The sequence below is a fragment of the Myotis myotis genome, unplaced genomic scaffold (assembly GCF_014108235.1).
Source record: "Myotis myotis isolate mMyoMyo1 unplaced genomic scaffold, mMyoMyo1.p scaffold_m19_p_10, whole genome shotgun sequence".
Lineage (NCBI taxonomy): Eukaryota > Metazoa > Chordata > Mammalia > Chiroptera > Vespertilionidae > Myotis > Myotis myotis.
In genome coordinates this window covers 68,421,424-68,434,211 of record NW_023416314.1, presented here as the reverse complement: position 1 = coordinate 68,434,211, position 12,788 = coordinate 68,421,424, and the positions used below count along the sequence as shown (strand labels likewise).

At 54.5% G+C, this 12,788-nt stretch overlaps 1 protein-coding gene across 1 annotated transcript in view; it reads left to right on the top strand.

Moving 5' to 3' along the window:
• TSPAN18 (tetraspanin 18) overlaps window positions 1-12,788 on the top strand; it is a 146,101-nt gene that overhangs the window by 119,762 nt on the left and 13,551 nt on the right. Inside the window, exons 4-6 of the mRNA XM_036326115.1 lie at window positions 7,216-7,299; window positions 8,729-8,799; window positions 11,316-11,510. Coding sequence (XP_036182008.1) covers window positions 8,737-8,799; window positions 11,316-11,510 — 258 coding nt within the window. The 5' untranslated portion in view covers window positions 7,216-7,299; window positions 8,729-8,736. The remainder of the gene's footprint in view (window positions 1-7,215; window positions 7,300-8,728; window positions 8,800-11,315; window positions 11,511-12,788) is intronic.

Genomic DNA, 12,788 nt, shown 5'->3' with positions numbered 1-12,788 from the left:
TGCGCCGGCTCCATGGAGAGGTGCAGCAGCTCCTTGTTCCCCATTGTCTGAGACCCAGACCTGTCTCCATCCCAGCCCAGCCTCTTCCCTGCCCCCAGCCCTGCTTCTTCAGGGCTCCCAAGAGCAGCTGGGATGATGCTTTTTTTTAATTTATTAAATTGATTGGGGTGACATTGGTCAACATGAACATACAGGTTTCAGGTGTGGGTTTGTATGTTACAAGATCTGTATATTGCCCTCCACCCAAAGTCAGATCTTCTCCTGCCACCTTATATTAGGACCCCGCTCTCCCCCCACCCCTGGGATGATGTTTCATGGGGAGGAAGGAAAACGGCTCTCTGACTCCTGCCTGCCTGTGGCCTCAAGCCCCGGCCCCAGCTTTTCCCTTTGATGCATCTTCTCCAGGCTTTTCTCAAGCCGCGTGGAGCAGTCGGTCACGGTCTCTCTGTTTTCGGTGGTTGGCTCGTCAGGACGTGAGCGTTAAATACCTGTAGTCATTCCTCCCTAATTCAGACCAGGTGACTAGAATCCACTGCAGTTGCCCTGGGAAGACCCCGCGTCTCTAATATTTATTGCCCAGCAAATGTAACCGTGGACTCAGGCTGCGGGGGTGGGGGTACCTGCTCCGTGAGAGTTGCTGGGCCCTGGGATTCGGGGGGAAGCCTTGCCAGTCTGCCCTCAGAGAGGAAACCTACTCAGATGGGGAAGCTTCAGGACAGCCCGGGATCCCCCAGCCCTGAGAGCCCGCCCTCCACGCCGCACACAGGCAGGAGGGAGGTGAGCCAGGACCAGGGAAGTCCCCTCACTAAACACTGACAGGCTGAGGTCCAAGGAAGTTCCTTGCAGAGGAGCAAAGTGAAATTGACAGCAACCTGGTGTCGCTGAGGAAGCCTTGAAATCTGCTCAAAAACCAGGCACAACAGCTGGTGAGAGCCCCCCTCAGACAGAGGCTGCTTCAACTAGGGCAAGCGCCTCACTTCCCCGGACCCCGCTCCCACAACTACAGTCATCCCTGCCCTGCTCGCCTCAGTGGATGGCTTTGCGGATCGAGCAAGAGCATAAACATAGAAGGGCTTTGGGAGCTGTAACAGGGTATTGATGGAAAGAGTTGCGTTGTGAGGAATGTAACATAGGAGAGAATTTGGTTAGATGCCAGGAGTACACATCAGAATGAGGTTGTACCTGTGTGCGTGGCTCTCTCTGTCTGTGTGTCTATGTATATATCTGTCCTTTGTCTATGTGCATGCATCTCTTTGTCTGTGTGTCTGAGTGTTTGTGTCTGTGTCTGTGTCTGTGTTTGTGTCTGTGTCTGTGTCTGTGTGTCTGTGTGGCTCTGTCTGTATTGCATGAGTTTGTGGGAATGTGTCTTGTGCGTAGAGCAAGTCACTGAAGCCAGACCTTGAGCTGACTCATCTTTATTGCTAAGTGCTGGGCGAATTTCCTCTTGCTGTCCTATCCAACTTGGGAGGACGTGGACATAGCAGCAGGGTGAAAGGCGATTTTAAAGTAGATTGATTGATTGATTGATTGATTGGTTTGTCATTGTTGTTAACACCTTTCTAAAAGAAGAGTTAGATGAAGTGGGGACTGCTGAGGCCTGAATCCCAGCGCCCCTGCTTCCCTGTGATCTCGGTCTGTTGGTTCCTCTCCCTGGGCCTCAGTTTTCACATCTGTAACATGGGGGTAACAGAGCCTGCCTCACAAGGTGATTGTGAGGGTTCAGTGGGTTAGCCCTCAGCACCGTGTCGGCCTGTAGAAAGGAATTCATGCATGCTAGCCATTACTGTTATCAGCTATCAGCAGTGTTTCTGGCCCTGACCCCTGAGAGATGGAACAGAAAGAGCACTGACTTTGGAGCCACAACCCCTCAGGTGTAAGCTTGCCAGTCAGTGGCTGTGTGACCTTGGGCAAGTCATTTCATGTCTCTGATCCTCGTTATCTCAGCTGTAAATTGGAAATAGTAATAGGCCTGCCTCAGGATTATAGAGGTTCTAAGGAATTCATATGAGAACTGCACACAGCAGGCACTTCAGAAGAGAGTAGGTTTTCTTTGTCTACCTGCAAAAGAGAAATTCCCCTGGGACACACCTCCCATTACCCCCAACAGCGGAATTCTGTATCTCACCCACTCCCTGGGCTCCAGTCAGGATCTGTTTCCCCTTGTGTGATCTGATCTGACAGGGTAAGTACAGCAACAGGCCAGGAGCCTTGGCACCCTTCTCTGCAGGATGGGCATGGGGGAAGGAGGCTGCCCTGGCCCCCTCATCCCTGCTCAGACCTGTGCCCTTTCCCACCTAGTTCCCAGGCCCCCTTCATGCCCGTGAAGCCATTAAATGTTTAAATCCAGGCTGTGTAGCAGCCAAGTTGCTTTAGCAACAGCCCTGTATATTTTGGGCTGGATTACCAAGTTTTTCAAAGGGTCGCTTGCCGCTCCGGGCCCTGAGGGGGGATGCAGTGTGGGCTGGGAGACCATGCTTGCTTGCTAGGAGGGGAGGCTGAGGTCCATGCTCCTCATTTGAGGCACAGAGATGCGGTTGTCCATGGGACACAGCCACAGGACTCGAAGGTCAGAGAGAGGGCAGGCTTCGTCCAGTTTTCAGAATCTGGACTCGAACCCAGGACTTGTGTCACCCAGTCCCCTCTCTTTGCCACTTGTTTTTGCAGTGAGCATGTTGTCTGTTAGCCCATCCACCAGCAGGGTTCCTAGCACTTAGCAGCAGTGTGCCCTCTGGGGTCTGACTCCCAGTCCTGCCCCTTCCCAGCTGGGCCAGCACGGGGCGCTCACTCACATCCTCTGAGCCTCAGTAACTCGAGGATAACTCGCCCTGTGTAGATGATTCTGGAACCCTGCTCAGCATGGTTCCTGCCACACGTGAAGCAGGAGCAGCTATTATATTGCTAATGTTCCGTCCAGTACCCCCTTGTGTCCTGAGGGGACTCAGAGGAAGTGGGAGCACTGTGCCGGCCATGGAAGGCTTCTGTCTGGTGGGGAAGGTCTGACAGCAATGACACATTCAGAGGGCACACTCCTGCCCCTTCCGTCCTGGGAGTCTGAGCTGGCCTCCTTTCCCGTTTCCTCGCTGCCCATGCCATCTCCCAGAACCCAAGTGTGCCCGCACAGCCCAGCGGGACTTCCCAGGTGTGCCCGACTGCACCTGTCCTCCCTGGGCCCTGGGAATGTCTGCTTGTGTGTTCTTACACCTGCCTTTCCCCAGATCACCAGGTTGGCAGTCAGGGAAACTTCCCTGGAGGGCTCAGCAGGGGCGAAGGACAGGGTAGGATCTGCCTCAGGAGGCGGGTGTCCTCCCTCCGCCCTCCGTTGTCCCTCCCAGCCCTGCAACTCCGTCCCTCATGCTGCCTCAGTACATTTCGCTGGCGGGCACCGCCCTGAACGTGGACTCATGTTCTGAGGCCAAATCCTGCTCCCGACGCACAGAGTGCCCTCCACCGCTCTTGCTCATGACCAAGTTCAGATTGGCCAGGTTGCCTTGCCTTCAGCGCCCGGACCGTGGCAAGTAAAAGTCTCTGCAGAGGAAGCAGAACCTTCGTTCCCAGAGGCCTTTGCAATAGGGCCGTCTCCGTTCAAAGGCAGGAACACAGACTCACTGCCTGGGTCTGGGATGAGCACTCCCTGTGGCTTGAGTCCAGCCCAGGTCCATGTGGGTGGGTGGGAGCCCTGGACCGTGGTCACTCTGGGGGTCAGCAGGCGCAAGTCCCGGAGGCCACACCTTTGGAGGACAGCCAGGGAAGGATGAGGAATCCTGCTTTGTCCCAGCAATTTCTCCAGCTTCCTGTGATACTCTGGGCCAGTGATTTCGCATCTCTGAGCCTCAGTTTCCTCACTTGTAAAGCAGGCGTGCCCATCTCCTGGGGTAGTTGGGGCAATTCAGTGAGGTAATGTAGGAAAAGCGCTCTGATAGTCACGATAAAGTAAGATGTCAGTCTTAGGTGGCTGGCTGCGTGGGGGGAAAGCAGCAGGCTTAGAGTCAGCAGCTCCCGGTTCCAGCCCTGCTGTGTGACTTCAGGCAAGACCCTGCCACTCTCTGGGCCTCGGCATCCCCAGTGTGAAAAGCCGGCTTTCGAGTTACCCCTCACTAAGGCGCTTTCTCCTTTGGAGATTCTCTGATGGAAACAGCTTGTGTGAGCTCTGGGTGGGAGAGAGGAAAGGGCTTGTGGCAAGGACTGCCTCAGCTCCTAGACCAGAGACATGTCCTTCCCAGATGCCCTGGACGCTCTATGCTTTGCCCCCTGGACATTCACAATTCAGTGGGTCTGGGGGAGCTGTCATTTAGGATCCCATTGCATCCAAGGCAGGTTGCCTGGTACCGTTAACCCTCAAGGCACTACTCCCAGGAGCCTAATTAGATTTTATCCCCCACTCAGCTGTGTCCATGTCCCCATGTCCGTGCCATTGCCAGGCACTCCAGGATTTAGGGCCAATTGCTTGTTTATCAGACCGTCTGTCTCCGGGATGAGGCCCAGCAGGCGCAGCCAGAGCGCAAATAAGTCCTCCCCACTCAGCTTTGAACCTGACGGCTAGCATCATTGTTATTCTGACCAGCCTCCTCCATCCGGATGAAGGAAAGCGTGGCTCTTAAAACCTGGTGTCAGTTCTGGCTCTGAGACTTTTCTGGCCTGGTGGAGAATTTCTCCCCTTTTCTGTAAAAGGGAATGATGATAATATCTATTTTGCAGTTTTTTTCAAGTAAGATAGTTGTTGGTAATGGCCCCTGGCACAGTATACTCTCAATGAGCCCAATGAATGTTGGTCCTCCCTGTCCTCCCCACACACGGGCCTCCCCAGCTTCTAGGATCCCCTCCAGCCCTTTCTCTCTCCTGCTGGGCATGCCCAGAGCACTAGGTTGGTGGCTGTAAACACTCCTCCCCAAGTACCCGGTTTATTGCTTCTCACTAGACTTGAGCAAGTCCTTGGTCTCTGTGCCTTGGATCCAGCCCAGGGCTGGCATTAGTAGGTGTCTGGCACACACAGGAAGGAAGGAACTGGATGTGCAGCCGCTAAAGTGCTTTCACCGACATCATCTCCTTCACTTCTCTCAAGGACCCTGGGAGTTAGACTGAGAAACCCCATGGCACAGATGAGGAAACAGGCTCAAGGTGTTGAGGAGGGTGGCCCAGGTCTCAGCTTGTCAGGGCAGAGACCCTGCTGGTTGGAACCCAGGGTTTGGGGGTGAGGCTGCTCCTGCACCACAGCGCCCTCACCTGGTAGGGCGCGTACAGGACGTTTCTCACGCCCCAGCAGCCCAGACTTAACATTTGCTTCCTCTGGTGGGGGCTTCTCCATTGCTGATGTCCACTTGTCTTCTTTTCTCTCTCTCCAGAGAGCATGTCTCGGGGCTGGGGGCAATGAAAGTAAAAGGAGTGATTTATGAACTGAGCTGCCCTTCTCAATCAGAGAACCCCGCTCTGTGCAGATGGGACTGAGGCGCCATCTGGGGCAGTGGGAGGGGCAACATTAATAAAGCTGTCTGGCCTTGGCAGGGGCCTGCAGAGGAGACCCCTGAGGCGCTGCGTGACCTCGCCCCGTCTCTGCCCCTCTCTGGGCCTCAGGGCCCCCATCTGTCAAGGGATGGCAGTTTTGGGTTACCCCCCAGAGGCCTCTAGCTGGCACTGGAGGGATTCTGCCTTGTTGCCTGATTCGGGGCAGAGCAGCACTGGGTTGGAGACTTGGGGACCGAGGCTTAGCGCTTGCTCTTCCTGGTGTCCTCTCCCTGGTACCAGGTCCATGGACTGGTGTTTTGTCAGGAGCTCTGGTTTGAAGTCCAGCAAACTTGGGCCTGAATCATGGCCATGTCTTGCTGACCACGTGAATAAAGTCAGGCCAGTTAATTACATTCTCTGAGCCTCAGTTTCCGCATCTGTAAATGACATAATGCACCCTCGTCCTCGGTGAGGATGAAACAAGAGAAGAAGGAGGAGAAATGCTTAGCATAGTCTGGTACACGGTAACTGCTCAATACTATTAGTTATTACTAGGTTCAGTTATCACAACACTGTAAACATTCATTTGAATTTGGGGCCTTTAGGGGAAAGGTGTTTTACCCATCCTGAGTCAGCCATATGTCCACGGTCCCCTCCCGCGCTCACCTCCATGGGTAACTGGTGGATGTGGTTCAAGCATCCACTTATTTCCCATCTGTGACGATGCTGCCCCCGGCAACTGTGCTTTACTGGTTTCCAAGTGTTTTCATATTACATCGGTTCATTTTATGTCTCATACCATGAATTCCTACAACCACCTTTGGCTTCAAAATGGAGAATATCCGTGTTTAGAGGAGAATTTAACGACTCCAGGAGGGAAGTGACTTTGTAAAGGCCTCAGGGAGCTGGCCCAGGCAGGTGCTGCCCAGGCAGGTGTGCCCAGCGAGGTGTGCCAGGCTGTGCAGAAGAAGTGGTGGTGGAGTGAGCATGGACCGACCTGAATGGGAAGAAGGAATCTGAACGGGCACCTGAGACCCAGAAATCCTCTCTGTCTCCCTTGTCCTCCCCGTGGGGATGCACGGCAGCCCAAGTTCCTGGGCCTCAGATCTCCCCTGAAACTTGTCCTTTAGCCCAGTGTCTGAGCAGGACCCGGCTGTGGAATTCCCCACGAGTCTGGTAGAACTGGACTTTCCACCTGGGCACATTTGACTGCTGAAATCAGACCTTTATTTCCACTGCCGGGAGCTGACTCTCTGAAGGACCCTTCCAGCAAGTCCTTATGCAAAGCCACGGAACCCTTTCCAACACCAGATTTCTCTCTCAGGGGAGATGGGGAACCTGGGGAGGGGCTTTGATGAACAGGGCCCCGCTGGCACTCTCTACTGAGGTATCTTTGCAGATGCCCAGGTAGCAGCCAGGTGGCAGCCAGGTGCATGGGCCACCCATGCCCATTGTCTCCTCCCAGCTCATCAGCCACATGCAGGGTGGCAGCGTAGATGAAGCCGTGCCAGAAATTGCAAGTCTTTTGAAGATGTTCCCCACGCAGCCCCGGCAGGGGCACCTAGAGCTGCCATCTGGGCAGAAGGCGGGCATCCCTGCCGGCCTCTGCAGCTGGAGGGGCCCAGGTGCCGAGGGCTTTTCATTAGCCCTAATGGGCCTAGATGAGCGAGGCACTTGCCTGAGTGTGTGTCCAGAGGGCGGGTTTTCATAAACGGCTTCTTGAACATGGCTGTGCCTTAATGACTTCCTATAGTAATGGAATATTTTCTCTTATAGGACAAGCCGGGCCAATAACAGAATTATACAGCAGCCCCTCTGACCAGGAGACTCTGTCCTGCTGACGCCGAAAGCACTGCCCAGGTGACAAGTCAGCAACTGCCTCCTCTTCACTCTGTGCCTCTCTACCCGCCCCCCCCCCCAATTCTTTCTGTCCGTCTGTCTCTTCCTATATCACTTCTTACTCTCTCGCTCTTTCTCTGACTCTCTCCATCTTTCTTTCTGACTCGTCTTTATCTATTTCTCTGTTTTTCTGACCATTGTCCTCTATCTGCTTTCTCTTCCCACCATTCATTCATTCAGACATATTAATTGGGGACCTGCCATGTGCCAGGCGCTGCTCAAGGCACTAGGAAGGTGGGGGTAAACAGGTCCATGCCTTTAGGAAGTGTATATTCTAACAGCGGGAGATGTGTGCTACCAGGATCAATGAGTAAAACTTCTATAAGTAGTGTATCCATGGGCACTGGTCTGGGCTTCAGTTTCAGATCCTCCACTAGTTGGTTTTGGAACTTGGCCAAACCCCCTTTCCCTTTCTCAGCCTCAGTTTTCTCATTTCCAACGTGAGGGTGTTGGAACAGATCAGCGCCGCCCTGACTTGTTATGACCAAGAACTTCTTTCACCAAAATGCTGGTGACACAAGTTGTACAAGGGCTAAGCTCGAGCCAGCACTTACACAAACAGCGGTGTCAAAGGAAAGCTTCCCTTAAATCCCCTCAAAGCTCTTAAACACCTGGTTTTGTTATACAAGAAACATCGGCTGCATCCAGGGAAAGAACACACATCTGTAAGCCCGGAACCCTCACTCGGCCAGGTGCGGGGACACGGTGGCAGGCACAGGTGCCTTGAGACCATGAGACCCAAGGCAGCAGGCCCAGGGCTCTCCCCGGTGCTCCCCGTGCGGCAGATGCCCCAGAATTCAGACCTAAGCTGCTCTCCTGCTTGCTTTCCCAGTGCACGTGGGACATTGAATTCACATGAAGTCAAGTTTGCCTGTGATGCTGACTCCCACATTTCATCCCTCTGAGCCCCAAGACTTCAAGGATTTTATCTACCAAACAGGGTTGCCATCACTAGGCCATTGGTTAAGTACATGTTAAAGTTCCACCTTCGTGTTTGGACTGCAAAGTCATACATACCTAGTGGCCAGAGCTTCTGAATAACCCAAGAAACAGGGTCCCCAACCCTGGCGTGGTTTACTTGCTCTAAAACCCAAGACACGTGCCTGGCTAGTGGTGAGGGGTTGATTTCTGAGATGTTATTGGATGTCCTGAAAATAGCTTTAAGATATGGTTAGTGGCAGGGAACCCAGTTTGAGAACCACTGCACACACTCCCCGCTTGGAAATTCTCCACGTCAGAGCCCTTACCTCTCCTGACAGGGAACAACCTCGAATGCAGCTGGTTGGGGTCTGGAAGGGCAGGCAGAGGAGCCTCCTGGTGGCTGGGCAGCGGGAGGAAGGAAGGGACAGGGCCACCAGGGGGAGGCCTGAGGAGCCTTGCTGTTTTGCAGGTGGAGCCATGGAAGGTGACTGTCTGAGCTGCATGAAGTACCTGATGTTTGTTTTCAATTTCTTCATATTTGTAAGTATTCCTGGAGCATGCCTGGGGTCGCCCTAGGCCTCAGCTGAGTGGGCACAACCGACTGCTGCTGGAAATAGTCACAAAGAGCTGAGTCCCAGGGCGGGCACAGGGGCCAGGATTTCCTGGATGGGAGGCCCCCGCGGTGCCCACCCCCCTCCCCCGCCGTTCTAGGAGGGACATTTTTCCTGGGCCCGGGATGGTCCAGCTCTTCCGACAAAGAGTGAGGGCCTCAGTCCTGGCCACTGTCTTGGGATCTGACCTCGGGTGGGTTTGGGGAAAGGAGGAGATGGGGTGATCAAAGGGAGCCCCACCTAGCCCCGACCCCCAGAGCCTTACAGATGCCAGCTGGAGGGGAACCTGATGGCATTAGAAACCTCTCTAGAACTGGGAGACCTAGATTCAAAGCCAAGCCTAGCATCTTATCAGCTATGCGATTTGAAACACACTTCACCTCTCTGAACCTCAGTAACTTCATCCCTTCCCTACCTACCTCAACAGGTCTTTAAAAAAAATGAAGCAAGATGAGGAAGTGCCTGCCTTGCGTCAGCACTCAGTAGCTGAGCCCCAGCCCCTCCCACCTATGGTGGACAGAGCCCAGAGTGCTCAGGTGGCCGGCAGCACTGCCCACCTGCTGGCAGCCACCAAGGCTGTGCTCAGGTCCATGGCCTTGCCCAGGAGAGAGCCACGCTCCTGGCGTCCTGAGCCCCTGCAGGCTTTCCTGACCCACCTGAACCTTTGATCTTAGTGCAGCCAAGACCTGGATGATTAAACGCCCACCAGTGTCCTCCAGGGGAGGGCCACTATGAAAAAGAGGCCTCTTTCTGGTAAGGCTGACTGTGTCTGTCTCTCCATCCATTTTTTACTCATCTCAGCAACTGTCCTGGACTCCCGCCCCTGCCCCATAATTCTGAAGAGCAGGAAGCCCGACAGACTTGAATTCTAGACCCAGTTTCTAAGCTGGGTGACCCCGGCCAGCCCCAGTGTCTCCAGCTGAAGTGGGCAGAGTTGCCTGGGCAGCTCAGTCTGCGCAGGCCCTCCTTGCAGCCGACCTCAGCAGACCCCAACCCTCCACCAGCCATGAGGAGGGACGCAGGTCATACTGGAGGCTGGTCAGGACCAATGACAGAGGCAAAATTGTCGGTTTTCCCTTCCTCTCTCTTCCCGCTGCCGGGTGCCTCCAGCCCCTCCACCCCACTCCTGCCCTAACTGTACCTAAAATATCATCTCTTCCCCCAAACTGCAGTGCTTCCCCCGCAGCTTGCAGACCCCGCTCAGCCAAGCCAGAGCTAGGCAGTTTGCTCCTCCCACCATCTGTCATTCATTCTTCAGGCCCCCGCACCACACAGGGATTTCAGACACTTTACAGCCTTTAAAACCCAACAATGCCAAACTGGCTCTCCTGCCACTGATCTGTTTCCAATACTCTGTGCCCAGGACAAATGGAATGGATATTTATTGAAACCTGCTAAGTACATTCACATCCATTCTGTCCTTTCTTCCTTGGAAGATGGGAATTACTATCTTTTTTTTTTAAAACCATGAGGAAGCTGAAGTTCAGAGAGGTTAAGCCACTTACCCAAGGTCACAGAGCTAAGAAGTACCACAGCCCTTTCTCTGATCTATGCTGCCTCTCTCCAAAGATGAGTAAGGCATGGAGAGATGGACCATGCAGAGATGAAGACATAGACACAAAGGCTTTCCAGGTGCAGATTTGAGAGTGGGGATCCCAGCCTGAGCTTCTGTTGGGGACAGAAGGGATGGCTTCTGTCTGTGTTTTCCTGTCCCTGGCAGGGTGCAGGCACAGTGTAGGTGTCAGTGCATGTTCCGGGAGTTTGGTGAGTGTCCTTGGGGCTGGAGTCAGGGAGGCCAGGGTCCTGCCTCGAAATTGTGTGTGACCTTCAGCAAGTCATTGGCCCCCTCTGGGGCTCAGTGTGGAATCTGAGGGTTGGACTAGGTGACCTCCTCACCCTGCAGCTCTGACATTTAAGGAGAATTTAAAAGTAGCAAATAGCCCTAACCGGTTTGGCTCAGTGGATAGAGTGTCGGCCTGCGGACTGAAAGGTCCCGGGTTCAATTCCGGTCAAGGGCATGTACCTGGATTGCGGGCACATCCCCAGTGGGGGGTGTGCAGGAGGCAGCTGATTGATGTTTCTCTCTCATCAATGTTTCTAACTCTCTGTCCCTCTCCCTTCCTCTCTATAAAAAATCAATAAAATATATTTAAGTAAAAATAAAAAATAAAAGTAGCAAATAAACTCCACATACATGGTTCTCAACAGGCCGAGGGGGGGCTGGGGCAGAGGTTGGGTTGAGACCAGGTCAGAGTAAGTAGGAAGACTCGGAGCAGTGACCAGCGGTGCTGGGACTCCGGCTCCTGCAGCAAATGGAGTTCCCGCCCGGCTCACCAGGGCCCACCGCCTCTGCTGGGCCTCGCTCGGAAAGGTATGTGTGGGGTATCTAATACCTAACTCCGTTCTTCTGTTTCTTCCCCTCCCTCCTGACTGACCCGCGTGCAGCTGGGCGGGGCCTGTCTGCTGGGCATCGGCATCTGGGTCATGGTGGACCCCACTGGCTTCCGAGAGATCGTGGCTGCCAACCCCTTGCTCATCACGGGCGTCTACATCCTCCTGGCCATGGGGGGCCTGCTTTTCCTGCTCGGCTTCCTGGGCTGCTGCGGGGCCATCCGGGAGAACAAGTGTCTGCTGCTGTTTGTGAGTACTGCCATCCCCGCCCCACCACGGGCCCGGTGCCGACCCTGCAGGGACTCGCACTGAGGTGTGGGCCAAGCAGGCCATCCTCCTGGAATTGGGGGGCCGCCAGCCTTTCCCATGGGGACTTGCAGCCCCAGCTTCCAGAGCCTCCAGGTCCAAACAGCCAGGCTCTCCATGGCATTGTCAACGGAGAATGTTGGCCACGATGCTTATGTACTTGCTTGCTTTTAAGAACTTCAATAGATAATTCCTTTCTTGGTATAAGGGCTAAGACAGCCATTGGATAAGTCGCCGTTTGCATTTCCAGTTCCAAAACAGAAATGGTAGGACCGCTGAAGGTACTTTTCTTATTAAATAAATAGTCCTTGGATGGCTCCTATGGGCCACGTAGTTCACTAGGTGCTGACGATGCATCGGGGCCAAGAGTGTCTGTCCCTCCCTCATGGACAGGGGGCGGCGTGGATCCCATAAGGACGGGCTGGGCAGCAGGCAGACCTCGCTGGAGTGTGCGCCCTGCTCTGTCCCCTAACTAATGATGTGACTCTCGTCTAGTTTCTTAACCTCTCTGAGTCTCAGTGACTTTGCTTGTTAAGTAAGCAAGGAGCCGACCAGCTAGCTGTCAGTGGGAGCCAAACGAGGGAAGGGGTAGGTGTTGTTTCTCTGTCTGTGGGAGTCCCGTGAGCTGTGGTTCTTTGGGCTTCTGCTCACCTTCCTGGCCTTGGCGGGTGGGTCCTCCCCCCCTGCGGGGTCCTGTGAGCCCCCAGGGCGAGGAGAACTTGTGGGTGGATCCCAGCCCTGCTATGGGTTCAGTTAAAAGCAGCCCTGCGTTGAGAAGTGTGTGTGTGTGTGTGTGTGTGTGGATGGCGAGTGGGTGGTGGGAGTGAAGCCATAGGAAGGTCTGGGCTGGTCATCAGGAGGACGTCCTTGCAAGGCTCTGGCTGCTCCTGCCGGCGCTCTGAGAGGCAGAGACCTGGCCCAGTGCCTCCTCCCCAGATTAGGACACACTCTACGGCCCCCACTGTCCCAGTGAGATGCCCTACATCTCGGAGACCAAGTGAAATCGCTGTGAAATGCGTGACACTGAAGCCTTGGGTCCCTTTGGCCTTCAGTCACATACACGCTGCAAACTTTTCACTGGGAGAGAAACAAAGAAACCCGTGGGCGCCCCCTGGTGGGAAACTCTCGGCAGTGTCAGATGGTGCAGGGGAAATCTGGGCTTGGGGAGCCCTCAGGACTTTAAAGGGAGCTGGGTATGGGTCCCGGGACACAGTGAACCGC